This window comes from Eschscholzia californica, unplaced genomic scaffold (genome assembly GCF_041429995.1).
Source record: "Eschscholzia californica isolate CP2 unplaced genomic scaffold, dmEscCali1.0.p SCAF_6, whole genome shotgun sequence".
Taxonomy (NCBI): Eukaryota; Viridiplantae; Streptophyta; class Magnoliopsida; order Ranunculales; family Papaveraceae; genus Eschscholzia; species Eschscholzia californica.
In genome coordinates, this window is record NW_028238483.1 from 4,068,789 (window position 1) to 4,093,733 (window position 24,945).

The 24,945-nt window shown below is 36.4% G+C and overlaps 1 protein-coding gene across 1 annotated transcript; it reads right to left on the bottom strand.

Moving 5' to 3' along the window:
* Positions 1 to 15,463: 15,463 nt before the first annotated feature.
* On the bottom strand, positions 15,464 to 16,861 carry LOC147530900 (GTP-binding nuclear protein Ran1A-like). Its single transcript, XM_086650921.1, has 3 exons — positions 16,738 to 16,861; positions 16,013 to 16,176; positions 15,464 to 15,911 (listed from the first exon to the last, which is right to left on the bottom strand). Exons 2-3 carry the CDS (start codon positions 16,075 to 16,077, stop codon positions 15,584 to 15,586), a joined length of 393 nt encoding a protein of 130 aa, XP_086507047.1. The 5' UTR covers positions 16,078 to 16,176; positions 16,738 to 16,861; the 3' UTR covers positions 15,464 to 15,583.
* Between the last annotated feature and the right edge of the window lie 8,084 nt (positions 16,862 to 24,945).

Consider the following 24,945-nt stretch of genomic DNA (forward strand, 5'->3'; position numbering starts at 1 on the left):
TGGATTTTGTGAACAAACCACGGTTTTAGTTCAACTTGGAGAAAGTAGAAAAAGAGGTTTTGGCAGAGAAAAATGGTTGTGGTTTTTTAACTCAATCTTAATTCAACTCTGAGGGGTAAAAGTGTATTTATAAAGGTGCCATATAGGAACGCATAAAATGATTTCAGACTTGAGCCTACCAAAACGTCCATCTTTTGGACTTAATTCTTATTTCGCATTTTTTTTGGACTAAGAGAGAATTGATGTATGACTAATTACCTCCCTCTTTTTAGATTTTAGACTCCTACTGATGTGGCGTGAAAATGCCACATTTAGGTCACTTAACTTTGATTAGTTAGTTCTTTTCGAGTTTTATTTCTAATTATTATGTGTTTTTATTGCTAGGTAGTTTATTTGGGGTTTGGCGTGTAATTCGGAATAAAGAGAGCGAATTATCACATTTTCATCTTATGCGGCAAAAGGGAAGAAAATAGCACCAGGGGTATTTTGGTCATTTTGGTTAAAATTAGAAGTCAAACAACAAGTGAAGTCAATGACGAGTCCGACGGTGAAAACGGAAGTCGATTCGGAGTTCGGACGGAGAAGTTGTGAAGGAAAGAAGCCGAGGTTCGGTCTTGAAACAACGATTCGATGAAGGCACTCCTTTGCTTTAGAAAGAAGCCCAACCCAAGAGCCCAAAGAGGAAGAGAATAACAGAGATTCTATGGGCACCTTTTTGGTCCAAGTCAAAATGGCCTAAGACTTAGTCAAGTTTGACTAAGTCAAGTCTAGGGTTGTGTATACACAAGTGAGAAAAAGAAATCAAAAAGGGGAAACACTATTCATCATCTTCTTCACCAAGCACCAAGGAAGAGAGAGAAAAGAGGCAAGAGGCTAGGGTTTTTGTTCTTTGAGTTAGAGAGCTTGAAGGTTTTGATAGAGAGAGAAAAAGAGAGCAAGAAGAAGGAGGATCCGGCCAAAGCATAGGTCGGCCAGCACACTAGGCCGGGCGAGCTGCTGCTCGGGCTGCAACACGAGTAGCAGCTCGGGAGGAGCAAGTCGCGGCCAGCAACTCGGGAAGACTTCAAGGGGCACGGGACAGCAGGCCGGAACAGCAGCAGGCCAGAACAGCAGGGAAGTTTCCAGTCCGCGCAGACCAGCTCGGGCAGCAGCAACAGGTCGGGACAGAGCAGATCCGGCACTCCGGGACGCGTCTGCAGCACGGCTTTCTTTACGGGACGCGGCTGCAGGTCGGACATGCTCGGGACAGCAGCTACCGGCTCGGATCTAAGCTATTTTGACCGGAATCTTCTTGTCTTTGGCCGGATTTTTCATGGTGTTCCGGCCACTTTCTTGGCCGGAAAACTTAGGGCTTTTGCTTCCCACACCATTGGCTAGCTACCCATGTTGTTTGATTTGGTTTTTGATTAAAAGTGATTAGAGAGAGAAAGCTTGGTGAAGCTTTAATGGTGGTGGGTTTTAAATGAAGAAGATGAGTCTGGTTGCTAAGGGGAGATCTGATTTTTGCTCGGGGAGGCCCATTATGCACTGTTAAGGGGAAATCCAGAAATTTGCTAAGGGGAGATCGGCTGAACCTTAACTACTCAAATTTTCCGACGAACCTAGCCTCGAACCACATCGAAAAAGGGGGATTTCTCATCATCTTCTTTTCATTTATTACTTATCACCATGTTAGCTAAATTAAGTGTGTCGTTAATGAGATGAAATGTGATGAATTTGTGATTATCTATGTGATGATTTAATGTTTTGATAATAAATTGATGTTCTCTTATTTTGATTACTTGTTTCAATCATTTTTCATGTGTCTTATCAAGTACTTCGCATAGTTAATCGATTAGGCAAAGTGATCGATATCGATCGTAGTCTAGATCCAAATTTCATGTGTCTTGTCATGCACTTCACATAGTTAGGCGGCTAGACGACATTTTCGATGATTCGGTTTTAATTGTTTGGGAAGTTTGTTTGACTAAGTATTATCTCCGGACATATGTAGTGCTTATGAACATCCACCGTAGGAATCGAGACTAGGTTTGTATCAATATATTCGATTGGACCGTAAATAGTTGTAGGTTCACCACAACGGATTTCCGGACCTCGACACTTCTCTCACTTATTTGTTGCCTCCCTACTCTTGTTCCTTCAACTCTTCTCCCGAATCTCTCTCGCCTTCTCACATTGATATTTTAGTTTGTTTTACTTCCTTTATTCTCTTAGTGCTTATTCGTATAAAAACCTTTCATTATCTTCATTTACTTTCGCTTTTGTCTAAGTAAGCCTTTGATATCTGAACCGACGAATAAGACCATTCGATATCCAAATTGCCTTCCTATCCTTGGATCGATCCCGGCTTTGCCGGATTACTACTTGATACCTCCGCTTGGGTGTGCAACCTTTTCGGGTGCATCACCTACCAAATGCTAGGAGGTGTGCATACTCAAATTTTGTGGGGTATAATTGAAAGTGCACATTTTTACCAGAGAAAATTCATTTGCAGCACAGGTTATGTACACCCCAACCAAAATGCTTAGTTATTATACACACGGCCACTTTGTCGATGATTTAGAAAAAGTACAAATGAATTCAGTGCTAATAAAATATATAATTAAATTCAATTTCATAAAATATAATAAATCAAAAAATTACTTTTCTTATACTTTGGTAAGGCATCATAAGTTCACAACTTTTCTTCTCAGTTAAAACAACTGGTTCCATAATATTGTTGACTTCCTGGCCTTCCCCATTATCTTGCTCTTTCATTACAATATTGTCTTCCTTTGACTTTTTATGTTCTTTTATTATCGACTAATGTCTCTATCTCTAGAAAAACGGTCTTCTTGGGTTCAAAGGAAACCCTTACACCTGGAGTAACCGTCAATTTGCTGGCAATCTTATCCAAGAGCGACCAGATAGAGCTTGGTAAATGACAGCTGGCTTCAGTACTTTCACAACTCCTACCTCACTCACCTAGATACAGTTGGATCTGATCATAATGCGATCTTCTTAAATACTCAAAACCACACTCAACCTCACCCAAAACCTTTTAAATTCATACGCACCTGGATGTCCCATCCGGATTGTCATGATTTCATTGACAATAAATGGACCTTAAACAACCATCCCCCTCTTCTCATAATATTCAACATAATCTTACTAATTTAATCAAATATTTAAGCAAATGGAATAAAGAAGTCTTCGGTAATATAGAATACCAAATCGATAACACCATTTTTGATATGCAGAAAACCAATAACAAAAATGAGAACATCCTCCTCAATGCTAGACTTGAAGATCTTTATAGACTTCAAGAAAGCCTATGGAAAAGAAAATCTCGGAATAACTTTATCTCTTTATGAGATAAAAATACTAAATTCTTTCACTCTCAGGCTACTCAGCGTCAAAGGATCAGTCAAATCCTAGCGATAAAAGATAACAATGGGGATTGGCAGGAAGACCTGAAAGACATCCACAATACCTTCACCTCCCACCTCTTTAACATCAACACCACTTCTAACCCTATTTTCGGACCTGCTATCATTAGACTCTTCAACCCCATCATTTCTTCCTCCCAGAATGAGGAACTGACTGCCATCCAGGACAAAGTCGAGATTGATCTCGCAATCCAGTGGCTCAAAAAAGACGCGGCTCCGGGATCGGACGAGTACCCTCATTTCTTCTTCCAATCCAACTGGGACGCGGTCAGCCAGGACATCTACAATCTAGTGCAGAACTTTTTCCAGACGGCTACCCTTCCCCCGAACACCAACCACACTCATATCTGCCTTATTCCTAAAACGCCCATTCCTCAAACTCCTGTAGATTATCGTCCAATCAGCCTCCTAAAAACTACTTATAAGATCATCACAAAGATTCTTGATGAACGCCTGAAATCCACTCTTAACTCTATCATCTCTCCCTTCAAAGCGGCTTATGTCCTAGGCAGACAAATGTCTGATAACATCATCATGAGCCAAGAACTCATCCACTCCTTTAAGAAAATAAAAAGGAGTACTGGCTATTTCGGCCTCAAACTTGACATGTCCAAAGCTTTTGATAAAATCAAATGGAACTTCTTAATTGACATTATGAAAAAGCTTGGTTTCGCTGAGCATTAGCTCAACATGATTTTCAACTGCATTTCCACTTCCTCCATGTCGGTTCTCATGAATGGGCGTCCTGGTCCCAAATTCAATTCCTCGAGAGGAATCAGACAAGGAGACCCCTATCTCCTTTCATGTTCACGCTTGCCATGGATGGTTTAAGCCGCCTCCACACCTCTAACCCCAGCAATGGTCAGTTAATGGGATTCCCCACCTCAAATCCTAGCCTTACTATATCCCACCTTCTCTTCGCTGATGATTGCATTATATTTGGCAAAAACTCTATCAATAACATCCATAATCTAAAGGAAATTCTAAGTACCTTTTGCTCTGCTTCGGGTCAAATGATTAATTATGCTAAATCTAATATCTTCTACTCTAAAAATTCCCACCCAAGTTTAAGCGCCTCATCATGCGCACCCTCAAAGTTAAATATGCTTCCACTTCGGAAAAATACGTGGGTGCCCAACTATTCATTGGGGCTAACAAAACTAGGGTGTTCAATGATATCCTAGAGCAGATCCAAACCAAGTTATCTAAATGGAATCACTCTTTCCTCTCTCAAGCTGGTCGCACTGTTGTTATTTCAACAATAGCTACGGCTGTTCTCCGATACCAGATGCAATGCTTCGCCTTACGCAAAGGTGTAAGTAAGCACATAGCGACTTTGCAAAAGTCCTTCTGGTGGCGAAAGTCTAAAGGTATATGCACCAAAGCATGATCATATATTTGTCTTCTTAAAAAATCTAGAGGCCTTGGTATCCACTTACCGCATCTCGATAACACAGCTCTTCTTACCAAATTGGCATGAAGGCTTAAATCGGACCCTCAGGCTATATGTGTTCAATTCCTTAAAGCTAAATATTATCCTAACTCTACCTCTCCGGGGCCAGCCAAACCTCACCATTCGTGGAATTGGAAAATCCTCAGGAAACATTTCGATCAAATCAAGAATCTGATTACGTGGGAAGTTCACACGGGTGAATAGATTAATATTTGGACCGATAATTGGATCATTGGCAGAAATGGCCCAACCATGAATCTTAATAACTCGAATCTGGTAAATGTCTCTCAGCTCATCACCAATAATCGCTGGAATGAAGATACTCTTAGTGCACATTTTGATGCCACTAGAAATAATCTGATTAAATCCATCCCTCTCAATGTTGAGGGTACGGACCAATTAAGATGGACCCTCACCGAATCCGGTAAATTTTCAGTTAAGTCTATGTATCAGCATCTCAGCCTAAACAATATCACTACTCCGCCCGAATCTATCAACTGGAATTTTATCTGGTCCATCCCTACCATCCCCCGTATTCAACTTTTTATTTGGAAAATCTGTACCAAAGCCCTCCTGGTCAAGGAAAGAATAGTTAAATATATTGGTAATACTTTGGTTTGTCCAAACTGTAATGAAATAGAGTCTATTGAGCTTGCTATATTATATTTTCCCCTAACGAGAATTATATGGTTTCATTTCAATATTATATCTTACAACATTACATCTTTAAAAGACTGGGTACTCTCTTGGCAGGATGAAACACAAACTTGCTACACGTCAAACGATATTCATTTTGTAACCATTCTATGGCATATATGGAAAACCAGATGTGATCATTGCTTTCAGTATTTAATTACCAATATTAGTACAAAAATAAAAATGATTATGGCTTTTCTAAAAAATGCCAGCATCCCAGAAAAAACTGCTTCCACTTTGGTGAAAAAATGGCATTAGTAATATCATCTAGAGCAAGAAATAGTGAGGAAAGTGAGGCAATAGCTATTCTCAACGGTCTCATTTGGGCAGAAGAACATAACCACAGGATGATCCTTATAGAAAGTGACAATATCAACCTCACTGGCATCTAAAAAACCGTCGTCATAATATCCAATGGCAATCGTTGATCCATGTTAGCAGAATAAGAGATATCAAATGCAAACTCGAAAGCGTTAAATTCAGCCACACCAAAAGAAACCTCAATTCGCAAGCTGACAAGTTAGCTAAATTGGCTCGAAAGAAGAATCGATCTAAGTCTTGGACTAATGTTCCTTACTTTTTAGTCATATGTATTGTAATGGTACTCTGATTAATTAATGATAAGTATTGTTCATAAATAAAAAGGAAAACAGTCTTTGTATTATTAGATTCAATCATGAGTTTTGATGAATCCCAATAAGAGTCATATCCCTTTTAAAGGCAAACATATGATGCTTATACAACTTTGCATCATGGTGGTGAATCACAGAGCTGCAATTTTGTGGTGGTCAGATAACAGGTTGATGATGGATACATGAGTTGGATGTTAATAAAATCCTTTTTTATCATGATTGTATGATTGTATGATGGTATCTTCTGATATGAGAGATCGGGCACCATCTAGCCTTCCGCGTAGATATTATTCCTTTCAAGCTGAGCATAGCTCACGGTGCTGAACTTGGTTCTTCCGACCTCCCTGACCGAGGGCTTAGATGACATAGCTTACTTGGGTTCACCTCTCTGCTTGCCTTCATGTCATGACAGAGATTCTAATACCTAGGAGAATTGTGTTGACCTTCCAACAATCTCTCTGGATAGAGTTAGGTCAAGTGGCAAGCTCTTTCGTGTCCACCTATCCATTGGCCCTATCAAAGGTTCACTCGTGCATTATGTGGGGATCCAACACGTGGCACGCAGGTCAATCTTTGGACTTCTTGAGTGATAAAAAATTGACTAAATTTTGGCTCAACAAGATTCACTTTCAATACATCTTTCAAACAAAATTCAAAAAAGGCATTTTTCATTTTTTAATAGTCAAGGTTTGCAAATCTTGCAAACTCGGATTGCAGGATGCTAACTGCAAACTCAGTTTGGAATTGCCTACTCAGTTTGCAAATCTAAATTGCAAACTCGATTTGCAGAATTCAAACTCGATTTCGAAATTTGAGACCAAGAAAAAATCAACTGAAAGATTGGTATGAAGTAGCAGGAGAAAGGATTTGTTGCTCTTTGAGTAAACCTTTATGTCCAATGGTGTTCATATTTCATATAATTTAATAATAATCAAAACCTAAAACTAATTAACTAAACTCAAAAAAATAAACAAATAAACTGAACACCACTCAGAATCAAATAAAATGTTCTAGGTTTCCAACATTCATTAGTAGATGAAACTAAACATGAAATTATCAGCTAATATAACCAATCAAAGAAAACGCCACTAACAAAACCAAACATAAAAGGCAAGATCTAATTCTAATAAAATGAAAACACACCTTTTTCACTACAGATCTGATGATTCTCCTTGTTCTTTAGTAAAAATCGTAAGAGATCTTTAAGTGAGTGAGTGAAAGAAGAAGAAAAGATCCACGTGCGAATGAGAGATTGAGAGAAGAACGACAATAGTGGTAGGTGTTCATTTTTTCTAAAAAATTTTATTAAAACTTTAGGTATTGATTATTCTGAAAACATTTACCGTTGTTGTCAATAATAACCTTTTTTACAAAATCAATGTTCATAATTTAGAAGAAATTACAAACAAATACAATTTCTAATAAAATATATAATTGAATTAAATATAATAAATTAAAAAACAAAAGAAACTTTTTTATACATTGGTAATGCATGGTAAGTTCACGCATTCTCTTCTTTGGTTGAAACAGCTGGTTCCGTAATATTTTCGACCTCCTTGCCTTCCCCATTTTCTTGCTCTTTCATTTCTATGTTGTCTTCCTTTGTCTTTTTATGCTTTTCATGATTAACTATTGATTCTATCTCCTCCTCTGCATCTTCTCCCATTTCCTCAATCTTTACATAATTTTAAATACAATATTAGACTAGAAAAAGTAATAATAATATAGTAGGAGAATAAAAGATTGTTTATAAAAATGATTTGAAATAAAAGCATGTACATTCAAATAAATGTGTGCCTCCTAAACTATTAAAGTTATAACTACTCTTTGGTCATATACTCGTATATGTATATGTATATATATATATATATATATATATATATATATATACTAGGTGTCCACCGCGTCCGTAGGACACGGTAGATCTCTTTTGGCTAACGCCGTTATATAATGCAATACGCTAGAGTGTGTGAAGTGTTTGGGTGCAATTCGGGTCGAACATACACTCAGACGTGCATGTACCGTGGTTTCCATCCTTTCCCATCCGACATTATGCAGGTATCTGTAATTCGCATAGGACGCGGTGGACACCCAGTTATTATATGGTATAATAAACTCTTTGAGACTACACAAAAAACGAATTACAAAGAATTTAATTAAAAAGATCACTTTACGTAAACTACTAATTACATGTTTCATAAGAATTACATGATATGGCACAAACAAAAGAAGAAGATTTTTCGATGAAGTAGTAATTGAATCAGGGAAAGTAATAAATTATAAAAAATTAAATATTAAAAGAGAAGTTTTCAAATTTAGAAGTGAAGGAAAAAAAAGGACAAAGAACTCCTTAAATAAAAAAATTTAGTAACATCCCGTGAAAGAGTTTTAGAGATTGAAGCTACCATTTATCCTTTATGAAACAAAACACTAACTATTTTCCTAGGAAAGAACTAATTTTTATCCAACATCAAAACCCTAATATCCTCTTTCCCCACGTTTAGAATCCGCTAACACTTGAAAGAAACACTAAGAAAGAATGAAGTACAATTCTTTTCCCTTTTTGCAACCAACGTTTCACTCCCTCTCTCCATAATATTTCTCCTGCTCCTTGTATATGTAGTCCTACAACGATTAAAAGTATTGCAAAATTAACTACCATTTCTTAATTAGAAATAAACATTATCAACTCATCAAGCAAAGAAATTGTATAAAATTTAGAAGATAGAAGTTAGAAAAAAAGTATCTTATGCAAGGATAGTGAAGTAGTTTATGATAGCGGAGAGAAATAAAGAGAGTTTCTTACAAATAATTAGGTAGACAAATAAATATTGAAATTATCAAATCATGGAGGATAAGTACAGACTATGTTGATAATTGATCTACACGACCTTTCAAACAAAAAAAATATTGATCTACACGGTTGTTCCCTGAGGGTTCAATCTTCATGGACCGGATCGGGTGCTCAATCCATCGGGTGGGGTGCTCTATCCGGGTCATACACTGAATACTAATTGAATCGAAATAGAAACCATTTTTAAGGTTAATTGTTAGTTTTTCAAAATGAGGAAGGAATGAAAAAAAATATGTAGAATTAAAAAAAAAATATATAGAGTAAGATGGAGATGATGATATGTAACCGTTAATCAGACTACATCCATTATTCTATCGTTAACCTGCAGAAAATAAGAGAAAAATAATCAGTAATCCTTACGCAATTCTTTAAACAATAATAGTTACTAAATGAACAAATAAGATAAGATACCTCAGTAGAAAACAGAACTAAAACTCCTTTAACATAAGAATTTCCAGTATCTTTTAATCTGTCATTCTCTACTGTCCTCTAGAAGTATCAAAATTGATATTCATCTCGGAGAGGAAAGACGGTAGATAATATTTGTGGAGTTTGATTCCGACTCAAATCGTGGGTAGTCGGTTAGAATTGATTTTAATTTGGGTGGTTATATTTTTACAGTTAAAACTCAGCCATTAGATTTGAGAGTTTAGATAATGGTCCCTTAGATAATTAGGGTGACAGTTGTGGCGAGAGAGAAATATAAGGCAGATAATTTAGGTAGAGAAATATAAGGCAGATAACTTCGGTAATTTTGGCCTTGGATACGTGGGAGAGAAGATTGGAGTTAGTTTTATTCTCCGTGGTTGTGGAAACGTGAGAGAGAAACTTCTGATTTAGTGGGTTTGAAATTCAATTTTAGTGGTTAGATTAGATAATTCTTGATGAATATCGGACGGACGTGAATATCCAAGACATAAATCAACGGCTCACCTCAAAAAAACACCATTGTGCTATATATATATATATATATATATATATATATAGTCCCACAGTGATACTTTTCCCATGAATGACCAATACAAAATACTAATATTTAGGTGTATGAGAAAAACTCCAAATGGAACACGCCTCTAATTGAACTAATCCAAGGATTAGGTATATAGTTTAAATAAAGACTAATTATCCTTAACTTAAGATTAGGTAGTATAACACAAAGATTAATTTTATCATTAACTTAAGGGTTAGGTAATTTAGACAAAAATTTCTAGTTAACGAGGATGCTATTTTGACTAATTAAACCTAAACATGTAAAGTCAGATATTTTGGACAAGAATATACCCACTATATGTGGTAAGCCTATATTTGCAACTTGTTGTTAAGTTTGTGGCCATCCAACTCAAAACCAATTGGCAATGAGTAGAGAAGACCTAAACCTTATATTCTTGGTTGCTAGATACCCATTCTTTCATGTAGGACTATTCTCACACGCCCCCTCACGTGTGGCGTTCTTTGAGCCTAACACGTGTATTTTTTTTTTCGGGTGACGTGAATCATGTGTGGCTTTTAAGTCTATCACGTGTGGACCTAGCTCTGATACCATGTTATGTTAGAATATTTAACCTTATACATGCATATAGTCAAATACAAAACCACCATATAATATGCCATGTATAATATAAACTAGACATGCTCTCCACAAGATTCAAAGAGATTAAACTTAATCACGGAAGCGTACCTTGATCCATAGCTTGAAGATGGTTGGGTAGGATTGATCTTCCACTTAGTTCTTCTTCCTTTAGAACCTCTCTTGTGATGAAGGGATTTCACACTTAACCAAAATATAGAGATTTGGGAAGAAGCCCAAATGGGGACCATAACCCCTATTTATAGACTTTTATTTCTAATTTGGCCCCTCATCAAATTAGAAATCACTTAATGGTCTCTACACGTTTATTCCATGACACTTTGATACCTACTGGTCAAGTCAATCCATATTAGACCACTTTACGACTTGACAATTTACTGAGATAGCCATACACATGTCTATACATATGTGAGCCCACATATGTTGGAATTTCTTCCAACAATCTCCCACTTGGGCCACATATGCTATTTAGAAATGTGTACATCCTTATGAGCTCAAAATGTGCTATCAAATATTAGGTATCCCAAACAATCTGGTCCATCAGTTGTGCTAGTACGGGATTAAAGGGACTTTCGTAACATTCAATTGTCACTAAATCCATCAGTAGTCACACATACCAACATAACCAAATGACATAGATCAATCATGGACGCGTAGCATAGAAATTACATGCAATGTGATCTTACCATGTCTATTTCCAACTGGTCCTACCGAAATTTTATTGAGATCAACCTTAACATAATATCACAGAGTGTAAAATAACTGAATACCTTATTTATGCAGAAAATATCCAAAACATAGAGCAATGTCTAAATAACACCAAACCATATGTGTACAAACTCCCACTAAACCTTATTACCATATAGCGATATAACACCAATGAGAACAATGTTCTCATTAGACACCTTCGGTGTTAATCCCTCAGTTAGCGGATCCGCAATAATGGAGTTTGTCTTAATATGCTCTACAAGAAACCCACTCTATGTTCTTTTATTCACAACCAAGAACTTTATATTTTAGTTCTCATTGTTGTCAATATGAAATAGATGCAAAATAATTGTCACAATAGGACTTTAATGGTATTTTAATACCCTTAAAATGACATTTTTAGTGACAAAATACTGCAATCCTAATCCAAAGGTTGGATGTCTTAAAACTGCTACAAGTTCTATTACATGATCCAAAAGAAGCTATGAGTGTTTAATTAACACTCTTCCTAACATAGCTCTTTCAGTAAATAGACGAATGTAGTCTTATACTGATTTTGTAATTATTTGCATCCACTATAGTCGGAATCAAATGCTTTATGATCTCCCAGAGGATCCGACTTCTTGTATGTGAGCATATAATCTTTATTTCTCTGTTAGTATCTGAAAACCCTTTTGGCTGCTTTCCAGTGATCCATTCCAGGATTACTTACATATTTGCCTAACATAACGACAATGAATGTTATATCTGAACGTGTACAAACTTGAGCATACATCAGACTCCCAACTGCTGAAGCATAAGGAATCTGTTGCATTTCTTTAATTTCCAGATTGGTTTGAGGGCACTGGTTTAGACTAAATTTGTCTCCTTTAGCGATTGGGGGGTCTCCTGGTTTCAACATATAAAACCAGGAATACCAAGTTACTCCCACTGAACTTGTGATACACACAATCCTCAACAATATTTGTCTCAAAACCAAATGAGACTACAACTTGTTGAAATTTGTAGTACCGGTACTGACGGGAAGCCAGCTTGAGCCCATAGATGGATTTCTTTAATTTGCAAACTATATATATTGTTTCATCAATGTCTCCATTGAGAAACGCCGTTTTGACATCCATTTGATGTAGCTCAAGATCAAAATGTGCTACAAGTGCCATAATTATCCTAAAAGAGTCTTTCAAAGAAACTGGAGAGAAAGTCTCTTTATAATCTACGCCTTTCTTTGGAGTGAAGCCTTTAGCCACAAGACGAGCCTTATATCTCTCCACATTACCTTCCGAATCCCTTTTGGAGGTAAAAATCCATTTGCAACCAATGGGTTTCTTACCTTCAGGTAATGGGACAAGATCCCAAACTTGATTGTCTTGCATTGATTTGTATTCTTCATTCATGGCGTTGATCCATTTTTCAGAGTTAGAATCCTGCATGGCTTGACGAAAGTTGATTGGATCATCTACTATCAATCCACCAGTGTCCTCATGTTCTTGGAGATATACTACGTAATCATCCGAAATAGCACTTCTCCTCTCTCTGTTGGATCTCCTTAATGGCACTTCCTCTTGAGGTTGTTGAGTTTGTCCTTCAGAAACAACTTCCTGAACTGGAGTGGGAGTTGTTCAACATTGTCTTCTAAGGGTTCCAAATCTCCTTCTTCGACAATCGTACGCATGAAGATTGGTACATTGTCAGAAGTAGTAGTAGGGATCACAATCGATTCCTCCTCAAAGACAATGTCTCTGACCTTATTTCTCCCCCAAACTCAACATCCTCAAAAAACACTACAGTTCCCGTCTCAAAAATATACTTTCTTGTGGGATCATAAAACTCCGAGTATCTAATAAAGTAGCTGCTTATCGTTTTGGAGTCCAACTTTTTTTTTTTTTTTCGTTCGGCCTATAAATCCTTGCGTCAGATGGACATCCCCAAATATGTAGATGCTTTAGACTTGGCAGTTGCCCTGTCCAAAGTTCATAAGGTGTTTTAGCAACTGCTTTAGATGGTACTCTTTTAAGGATGTAAGCTGTTGTCTTTAAGGATGTATAGCTTATCATAAGCACTTAGGGAACCAGTACCACACTTATTTGAATTTAAAGAAAGACTAAACTGACTGTTTCCAAATGAACAATGATAACCAGATTTGTCCAAAACTGAAACTGAAACCAAATTTCGTCTGAATGACGGTACAACAAAAGTGTCTTTCAAATCCAAATAAAAACCAGTTCCTAATAATATCCTGAAATGACCCATTGCCTCGACCTCTACCGCCTGCCCGTCTCCCACATAGATGTATCTTTCACCATCAATTGGCTTTCGGTAGCTCAGACAACCCTGCATAGAAACACTAATGTGAGTAGATGCACCTGGATCTAACCACCACGTGTTTCTAGGTACTGAAGATAAATTAACTTCAGAACAGACCAAAGTAAAGAACATACCCTTCTTGGCACGCCAAGTAGCATACTTCGTACATTCTTTCTTTACATGCCCAGGTTTTCCGCAAAAGAAACAACCGTTTTGTTCCTTAGGCTTCTTTTGCTCTGGACCATTAGCAGCTTCATTATCCTTATTCCTTTTCTTGCCCTTTCCTTTTGAGGTACTGGCCAAATGAGCACTTTCAGAGTTCTCATGCTTTACTTTTTCCTCTTCTTGCACACAATTTGAAATGAGCTCATTAAGAGTCCACTTCTCCTTCTGGCAGTTGTAGCTGACCTTAAATTGACCAAATTGTGCAGGAAATCAATGGCCTTAGTTACCTCAGCAGAGATTGCGCCTCGAAAAGCTTCTGGAATGCCGCGCCTAATGATCATGAGACTCATGCGATTGGAGCGATCCCACCTCTCATAGTGTCTCCTTTCATCAGGAGAACTATCATCCGTAAGAGGGGCGGGTTGCTCCACCCTAAGTGCAAGATCTAGATCCATGCAGCCCAGAACGATCAGAACGCTCTCTTTCCAGTCCTTAAAGTTGTTCCCATTGAGAATGGGAATGTTGTTAGCATTCATTGGTATATTTGCAGCAACTACATAGAGAATTGACATAATAAATTTACATGTTCACATCATAACTAAAGTGAGATTTAAAATTTAAACAATAACTAGATACACAGCAGAATACCGAGCACAACATTAGCATCAAGTCTTTGGACAGTAATACTAATTTGTAAGTGGTATCTCTGTTGCAGTAATCAAACATAGACGATAAATCATGTCAAACAATAAGTCTATCTTTGGATCGACTCATTATTCACATGGACACCTTACAATCATCTCACATTTGTCACCGCATGTGTATATGTAGTTCGGCCAAATATTAAACTACCTTTGGGTCGACTTAATACCCGCATGAATTTACATACACACGACCTACTCCAACATTGTCATTGAACTAATCTACATAAAAGAGGTCACTTTGGCGACATTTTACTTCAATTAGTTCTATCGAATGTCGGATATTGTTTGAGGGATGTAACAGTTATTAGTTGTTTAAATTTTACAAAATAAATGTTAAAAACAACTTTTAATTTGGTCTGTAATTGACCCAGTCAGATCGGTCTGACTCAGACCGGTCTAACACACTGACATGACACCTGACTCGGCCTGAGTCAGATCTGTCTGACTCGGCCCGATTCAGATCTGAGTCAGATCTATCTGACTCGTCCAAATCAGATCTGTCTGACTCAGCCCGAGTCAGATCTGTCTGACTCAGCCCGAGTCAGACCAACTAGATTCAGACCAGTCAGCTGGTCTGGTCAGACCAACTGACTGGACTGCCCACTTTCCAATTAATATGGAATGTGGGCACTTCCTATCCCCACTTTAAAGTGGGGCGTTATAACATTAACCCCGCTTTAAAGTGGGGCGTTATAACTAGGGGTGGGAATCGGACGGGTTCGGACGGGCTCGGGCAACTATGAGCCGGACTCGGGCGAATCGGGCTCGAATAAGCCGAGCCCGCAATAGGGAGTCGGGCGGATTGGGCCAGACCAAACACTGACTATAAGAGCCCGTAGCCCGTCCGAGACCGGCTGCCCGAGCAGGTTCCAACGGGCTCGGGCCGGACGGGCTCGGGTTTTTGTGACTTAAAAAAAATTTAAAAAACCAATTTTTTTTTGTCTCAACCATTTACTTCAAACAATGACCCTCCTTAATAACACAAACCCATTAAAGCTGAAATATTATCAAAGGATCATTGATGCTACATGGTTTAATATTATCATCACATTTAATCGAATGCATCATCATCATCATCTGGAAGAGGCTGAGCTGCAGCTTGGAGCAATTCCTGTTCATGCTTTTCTTGTGCAGCCATGTCAATTTGAACTTCTGGAGGGGCAAGAGCAGGAGACTCGACAAAGTGGAGGTTAACATCACCTGCTAGCTTTCGGGCGAGATACAAGAAAGGCTTCTCGAAATTGTAGTTGCTCTTGGCAGAAATTTTATAGTACTGCAGGTACTTCTTCCTGTGGAATGTAAGTTGCTTTGCTTTCACTTGCCTGTTCTTGACATCAACCTTGTTTCCACAAAGAACGATTGGAATATTCTCGCAAACCCTAAAAAATCATACCCATTTCATTTAAATTCATATAAAAAATGCGACCAAGAACATACTTAAACAACAGCAAATAAGAAGATCGGAGTTTGTATAACAGACCTGCAGAGATCCATGTGCCATGTCGGGACATTCTTGTATGTTAGTTGAGCTGTAACATTGAACATAATGATCGCACATTGTCCATGGATATAATAACCATCTCTGAGTCCACCAAATTTCTCTTGACCGGCTGTATCCCAACAGTAAGATGTAAGGATGAACTCCTACAATAGAATAGAGGGATAAAACAACATCAGGAGAAGTAAATTTTAAAAGAAAAACAAAATCTTGTTCCGATTAATCCGAAGATTCTTAGAAGGTGAAAACTTTTAGATTCAAATTTACATCTCAATTAAACCCTAACGGCTAAGAATATTGAACATCGTACTAGAACATGTACACACTATACAAACATCAAAGAAATAACTGAGTTCATTACAAATAAAACAATATCTTCATCATCTTTCATGAATCCTTTTCTATTTTTACCACTTCTTCAATGTTCTAACTTAGAAGAAAAATATTTTTCTAGATTCAATTCAACCCAATAGCAGATTCATGAACTGTGAGTACAAAAATTCAAACTTTCTTTTCTCCTATCCCTAGGAACAAGTAGAAGAAGTGAAAAACAATAAACAAACAAACCAAGTAAAAAGAAATTAGGGCTTTCAGCAACCAGACACTGGAGATGATGAGTTCTTCACCACAAATCAAGTCGGATTAGGGTTTCTTTTAATTTAAAACAAGAATAGGAAAAATAAAACAAAAAGAGAACATGCCTATACCTGAAAACAGTACTCGAGATTCCCTAGTCTTGAAGTTGAGCAACGAAATTCAAAACCCTAATTACAGATTTCCGTCTGAGTTAGAGAGAGAGGCGGAAAGAGAGATTATTTAGGGTTAGCTGTTAGGGTTTTTGGTTGGGGAGGGGTTTTATAAGAAATGAAGGGACAACTTGATCCAACGGTCGAGATATAATACGAACAAATGCCCTATCTACGGATCTAAATCATTTCACACGGATTGTAGTTTCTATCGGGATGTTCGTCGGGCTCTCCAGCGGGCTCGGGTGTCGGACGAGCCAAACAGGCCGGGACTCGGAATTGAGGGCCTGTCCGAGGCCCGCCCTATAAGCCCGGTTCTCTCGGACAGGGTAAGCCCGGCTCGGGTACATGTCGGGTTGCGGGTCCAAACGGTCCGGGCCGAACGGGTCGGGACTCGGATTCCCTAACCGTTTTCCCACCCCTAAGTTATAACCCCACTTTAAAGTGGGGTTGGACAAATAACGCACCCCACTTAATGTGGGGTGCTGTTTCATTCCCCACATTAAGTGGGGAATTAAAAACCAACCCATGTTTTTTTTTTTTTTTTTTTTTTGTATAAAAAAAATTTATCCCAAATTTTGACATATAATTTGTTTAAACCAATATCAAAATTGTATTAAAATGTGATTTCGCCGAATCTATAAAACTTTCAATCCCAATATGTAAGATCATTATGTCTTAATTTTATAAAAAAAAACTTTGATCTTTAAACATTGAAATGGAACCAAATCACATGCTATACATATTTATATGTCAAGATAACCTATCTACAAACTATCCGAACTTAATTTTCATGGAAGATCATGATAACCTTAATTTTTATACATAACAAAACCTTGATATATGTTCATAAGATAAATCAAATACCATAGACTCCTAAATCTCTCAATGAACCTTAAAATTGGAGTGGCTCTAGATACCAATTGTTAGAATATTTAACCTTATACATGCATATAGTCAAATACAAAACCACCATATAATATGCCATGTATAATATAAACTAGACATGCTCTCCACAAGATTCAAAGAGATTAAACTTCATCACGGAAGCGTACCTTGATCCATAGCTTGAAGATGGTTGGGTAGGATTGATCTTCCACTTAGTTCTTCTTCCTTTAGAACCTCTCTTGTGATGAAGGGATTTCACACTTAACCAAAATATAGAGATTTGGGAAGAAGCCCAAATGGGGACCATAACCCCTATTTATAGACTTTTATTTCTAATTTGGCCCCTCATCAAATTAGAAATCACTTAATGGTCTCTACACGTTTATTCCATGACACATTGATACCTACTGGTCAAGTCAATCCATATTAGACCACTTTACGACTTGACAATTTACTGAGATAGCCATACACATGTCTATACATATGTTAAGCTTGTGACCATCCAACTCAAAACCAATTGGCAATGGGTGGAGAGGACCTAGACCTTATATTTTTGGTTGCTAGATACCCATTCTCCCATGTAAGACTATTCTCATACTTACAACTAGCACGCAGGGGCGGCCTAGGCCCAAAGCCACCAAAGCGGTGGCTTTGGGCCCCCAGCTCTTGATGACAACAGGAGGGCCCCCAACCAACGACATATTTACTAGCTAAACGTGATAGTATCACAGGTATGCATGTAGCTCAGTTGGCAAAGCTTTCTTTAATAACCCTAAAGGTCATGGGTTCAATCCCTATTGTCTACATAATTTTGCTCCTTTTCTACCACAACCCATTTATTTAATTAATATCCTAATTAATTGTTTATTTTAATAAATTCTCTTAATCTTGTCTTTTTTGTTGAAATCTTGATCATCAATACAAATCAAATTGAGTTTTACTTTTAGTAAGTAGTTTTGTTATTTATATGTTATCCTTTTACATGTTCTTTTCAATCTAATTTTAAAAAGTTGTTATACCAATCGAACTAAAGTAATGTAATGATCTCTCGTTTTTTTTATTAGAAACAAAGGTTGTGTTTGATAGATACTTTCTCTAGGGAAAAGAGAAAAAATTTCTTTAAAACGTCATTTTTAATAGTGTTTGGTAGCCATTAGAGGGAAAGTAAACTTAAGAGTCACGTGACTCTTTTTTCTCTATTTTCTTCAAAAATAGAGAATCTTCTGACCCAGCTTTTATAGGAGAAAAAGTTTCTCCCCTGGTTATCTAGCCCAACCCAAACTTCCTCCAAATTCTTTTCTCTTCCATGCTCCCCCTCTCTCTCTACTTTCTCTCACTATAAATGGATTCAGAATTGATTTACAGAGCACGTGAAGATGACTCAAACAATCTGATATTCTTATTCACCAAAACCTAACAAACCTTGGCTCTCTTTAGCTAGCCAATTCAGTACCTTCTTTACGAACAACTATTTCTATTCATCCTGGTAAGAATCGCCATACCTACTTTCTTCTTCGATCTCTTACCTCCTTCTTCGTCCTCCTTTAGTTCTTCAGGTTTTGTTAATTACAATTGGATTCCTAATAATTACATCTCTAGTTCCGAATCAACGAGATTAACTTATCGTTGAGGATATGGTGGTTTCATAGATTCAATTGGAAAAATTCCATTTAGATTTAAAAATAAAAAGATTAAGAATTGTTGTTATGGATGGTGTTGGATTGGTTGGAAGTCATTTGGTTGATGAATTTATTAATTAATCGTGATGATAGTGTTATGGTTCAATCAATGATAACCATTGATTTGATTGATTCATGTCCCCTAATCCAAGACCCTTTGTAAGGACTAATGTTCTCTCTCTCTCTGTTGACCATGTATCCTAAAAACTGGTAAACTATTTGTGACTTCATAAGCTAATCTCACTCTTGGGGAGAAAGATCATAATCTGTATATGTTTTATTTGTGAAGTCATGATACCTTGTTGAAGGGTATATGCCCACACAAATTTATAATCAACAAATTTATTTGTGATCATTATTATGACAAACAATTTGGAAGTAAACAAGTTTTTTTTTTTTTTTCTGACGTTTATGTGAGACAATGATGAAACATGAAATTTGGATAAAACGAAAAAAAATTCATTAACAAAACAAACAGTGAAAATGGAGAAAATCAACAATTAATTTTTTTTCTTTTAACGAACCAAACTATGGAAAATGTGAAAAGTGTAACGGAGAAAATATTTCTTGGTGAAAAAATTTCTCCGAGTAAATTTTTCTCTATTTTTTTTCCTTTCTCTAAATTGCTATCAAACATAACCAAAGTGGTAAATAAGATATAATTTTTTTACAATTAATTGAAATTAGTATGCATTCCATATTAAAATTGAGATTAAATTTATATTTGTATTGAATAAAATATTATTTTTAAGTTGTTCGAAATTTTCTACACAAATTTGTTCATAAATCCGAACAATGTAACCTAAAAATAAGTACACCTTTTTAATAGGAATAAGGTAACAAAATTATATAAAATTTTCTTTTAAATTTTTTAAAGGGCCTCACTTTCAGGCTTCGCTTTAGGCCTACCACGACCTAGGGCCGCCCCTGCTAGCACGTGTATGGAAGTTTTTTCCTAAGTGGTTCTTATTTTTTGAATCAGACTTATTTAATCTTTTGAATCTGGATCTTCTTAATAATCAAATAAACCTAAATCAATCTAAAATATAGCTATTCAAACGAGTCACATATCACAAATCAACAAAAACCGAACAGGGAGGAAGAGAGGGAGAGAGAAGGAGAGAAGGAGAGAGAGGGAGAGAGAGGGAGAGAGAGAGAGAGAGAGAGAGAGAGAGAGAGAGAGAGAGAGAGAGAGAGAGAGAGAGAGAGAGAGAGAGAGAGAGAGAGAGAGAGAGAGAGAGAGAGAGAGAGAGATGTGACCTTATGAATGAATTCATCAGCTACATGAGCATCTTCAGCAACATGTTTGGCTACATGTTCAACAGCACAGGCTGCATCTCTGAGCTTACCTTCTGGCAAGTGCTCCGCAACTTCATCCGCCACCTTCTCCACTCCCTCGGCCACCTTCTCTGCCACCTCTGTCACTGTATCTATTGTATGTACAATCGTTTCTACCTGACCTGCACATCCAAAATCCAACTTCAATCCTTATAAGCCTAATCAATAGATTAATTTGAAATCCCATGCACATTATTTACAATATGGAAAATAACTAAATCCATGTTTTAGTCAGTTTAATGAAAAAAAATACATGAAGGATAACACAAGAAAAAGAAATGACATATCTCTAATGTCATTTGACAAACCATTCTTTTCTATTGACTAATTAAATACAAGTTTCTCATAATACTAAAGAATCAAATCTTATTATTTTTCGTTAATATGATTAAAATTCTTATTAAAATCAATATTTTGGACTTAACAATGATTAATTATAATAAATTTATTTTTCGTATGGGAGCCCACGTGCACTTCCAGAATGGTAGAAATATAGATATCAATGTCCCCAAAATCCATGTTTTCCTACAAGATTTGGAGACCGAAATGTTAGTTTATCCCTTAATTAAGGACATGCAAATGATTAAAAGATAATAACAATTAAATGGTTATTACCAGTTATCGGGAGATGGTTCGGCCGGTCCACCGGTGCCTTGAACTTTTACATCCCTTCATTGATTAAAGCGTATATTTTAAGGCTTTTGGTATAGGAAGAGCACTATTTAGTAAAAGCAGTGCGTTAGAAAAGTCAATTTATGTATTTGCTCTTCCTTTACCAAATTAGTTTAAGGAGGGCGTTTTAAGGATCATTTAATAAATAGTGTCAAAATAGAAGGACTTAGATAAAAATTAATAATAAATCTAATATTTTTTTCACTTGTAGCTTTTCTCATATAAACAACAAATTTCGGTCGTAACGGCTGAAAAAGATGACAAATTCGGTTGGGTCGATTGAAAAAGATAACAAATTTCAGCCGGTCCCGCTGAAAATAATAACAAATTTCGGCTGAGATGGTTGAAATTAATCTGTTTTTTCAACCGCTCTGGCCAAATTTTTTTAATATTTTCAGTTCGTATTCATGAATTTTTATTTATGCTAAGCGAAATTTCTTTTATGTGAATTTCGCTTATATATTTTTCGAGTTACATCCTTGTTTGTATTCTTCATAGCAATATTGATACTTGAAATCTTCAAAAATTACTTTAATTAGTGTTAAAACCCTAAAAGTCTAAGGAGAAATCAAGCAATAACAAGAATCACAAACTCTCTATGGAGATGAGTGTTGTGTTAGTCATCTAGGGTTTAGGTTTCTATCTCTATATCTCTCTTTTTGATAGAATCAAACAGATTTAGGGTTTTCTCCTTTTCAGGATGTTTATCTCTCTTCTGTCTCTTTGATTTGATCGAAGGTTTTAGGTCGAACAAAATTCTATCTTCTCTGTCGAAGGTTTTTAGTCGAACAGGAGGATACTCTCTCGTTTGGTCCAAAATTGTTTGATGGGAGGGACCAAAGTATAAATTTGGGATATTTAAAAAAAAATGTTAATCTCTCCCTATTCTAAAAAGAGTGTTCTCCCTCTCCAATGCACTGTCTTTGCTAAAAAATGCTCTTCCTATACCAAAACCCTATTTTAATTAGTAAGACTCGAAAGAACAAGTTAGTTTATAGAGTTAATTTTTAATTTATATCAGAAAATAGGAATAACTTTTAGATTAAGTGATCTAATATTACACAGAAAAACCATAATTAGGGAAAAGTTTTAGTGATAATGAGATTGGTATTGACTAATTTGCACTTGTTGAAGATGCAAGATTTTGTCCAAAGTAAGAAGAATAGTGACTAATTTTGAAAGTAAATCTCATTCAGAAATATTAGATTATTAATTAATCTCAACTAGATGATTATTGACCATATTAGATTATTGACTAATATTAGATTATAAACTAATCTAAACTAGAAAACCGTGAAAAAATGATAATTTTATTTACAAATTAAACATAAATGCACTAATTGATAAACGGGCTCATGAGTATTCTCAAGCCCCTAGATCATGGCTGACCAATTGGGGATGACCACATCATCTTTCGGTCGTGGTCCGCCTCAAACTTGAGAAAATTTAGCACTTTTCTTTGTATATATAATTTGAAAAAACTCCACAAACCCAAGATTTAATAGAACAAAATAAGCCCGGGCTCAAGGTCATAGAAAATTACATCTTATTGTCGCTCTTAGAAGTTTCTCCTGCACAAATTTTGACCCTTAAGAACCCACGATTTGCCAAAAACGCATGTCGATGCGAAGATGAGTAGCTCTTCAAAGAAATAGAATGAAGAACATAAGGTTGGTGACAAAATCACAAATTTTGACCCTTAAGAACCCACGATTCTGCCGTCACACGTACCCAACATTCGAGAAGCGAAAAAAATTTGGAAGCTAGATTTGTGACAAAATCACAAAAAATTGAGACATCAACTCTTTTTTCTTACCCAGTTGGAACGAAATATGGTAGCCATACCACGATAACTTCGCTAAGAAGAGTGGGGAGAAGCCTACCGTGATTGTTGAAGTGATAATAGGAAAAAAAAAAAAAGAGAAGATGGAAATAGAGGAAAGACAAAAAGGGAAGAGAAGAGAGGAAAAGTTGAGAATGAAGGAACTTCAGTGCTTGCGAAAGATAAAAATATTTTTGCGTATTAAACTTGTAGTCAGAAAGCATCAGTGTTTACAAAAGAAAAAGACATTTTTATGCAGTTACAATTGCTTCATACGTTTAATCGTTTTATACGTTTAATTTTTATGATAATTGTCTTTTTTCTCTTAATAAACATGCCTAAGATTTGAGAAGGGCCGAATTCTTTTCGGAGGTCAGATTCACGATAAAATGCAAAAGTAGGACATAAACTATTTTGTTTTACCAAGTAATTAACTAAAATATGGTAAAATACTAAGTTGTCTTGTATAAAGAGGAAAGGTCCCGACTCCCGACAAAGGAGATCCTCCCCTTTACTACAACAACTAAGAGAAAAGATAATAGTGGAGAAAGACGAAGAAAAAAAGAGAAAGATGAAATCTAGAAAAGGAAAGATGAAGTGAAGAGAAATAAAAAAAATTAAAAAATTTAAGAATAAGAAGAAAATCAAAATGTAACAAAATAAGTGAAAAATGGGGTGTAAAAATGAAAGTCTAGACACATTGAGTGCCAAAATGGCAGTTGGTTACTAGTTAAGGGTATAATCAAGACTTTGTAAATAATCAAGCTTTGTAATATATTGGGGGCCAAAAAAGAATTATCCACAAAAAAGATTGAAAACACACTTATGGCCGATTTCGATTCTGTGACCTTTAGTGCCATAGGTAAACGTTTCACAATCCGGGCTACCTCCCTTATCTGACATTTCCTTGGTGCAGATTTATAAGACCTAACCCAAGCTATAGCCTGGGTTAGCCCTCACATAGTTCCGCCCCTGGGTCAAGTGGCAAGCTCTTTCGTGTCCACCTATCCATTGGCCCTATCAAAGGTTCACTCGTGCATTATGTGGGGATCCAACACGTGACACGCAGGTCAACCTTTGGACTTCTTTAGTGATAAAAAATTGACCAAATTTTGGCTCAACAAGATTCACTTTCAATACATCATTTAAAAAAACTTAAAAAAGGTATTTTCATTTTTTTAATAGACAGGGTATGCAAATCTTGCAAACTCGGATTGCAGGATGCTAACTGCAAACTTAGTTTGTAATTGCCTACTCGGTTTGCAAGTCCAAATTGCAAACTCTATTTGCAAAATTCAAACTCGATTTTCAAATTTGAGACCAAGAAAAAATCAACTTAAATAATGGTATAAAGTAGGAGGAGAAAGGACTTGTTGCTCCTTGAAGAGACTTTTACGTTCAATGGTGTTCATATTCATATAATTAAATAATAATCAAAATCTAAAACTAATTAAACTCAAAACAATAAACAAATAAACAGAACAACACTCAGAATAAAAAAAAATGTTCTAGGTTTCCAACATTCATTAGTTCATGAAACTAAACATGAAACTCTCAGATAATACAGCCGATCAATGAAAACACCACTAACAAAACCAAACATAAAACACAAGACTAGTTCTAAAAAAATGAAAACACACCTTTTTCACTACAGATCTGATGATTCTCTTTGTTCTTCAGTAGAAATCGTAAGAGATTTTTAAGTGAGTGAATGAAACAAGGAGAGAAGCTCCATGCGCGAGTGGGAGATTGAGAGAAGAAGGACAATAA

Excerpts from the sequence above, each read along its gene's own strand:
- LOC147530900 (XM_086650921.1), bottom strand. The coding sequence starts at position 16,077 with ATGTTCAATGTTACAGCTCAACTAACATACAAGAATGTCCCGACATGG. Across the intron at positions 15,912-16,012 it reads TGGCACATGGATCTCTGCAG|GGTTTGCGAGAATATTCCAA; the intron begins GTCTGTTATACA and ends ATGATTTTTTAG.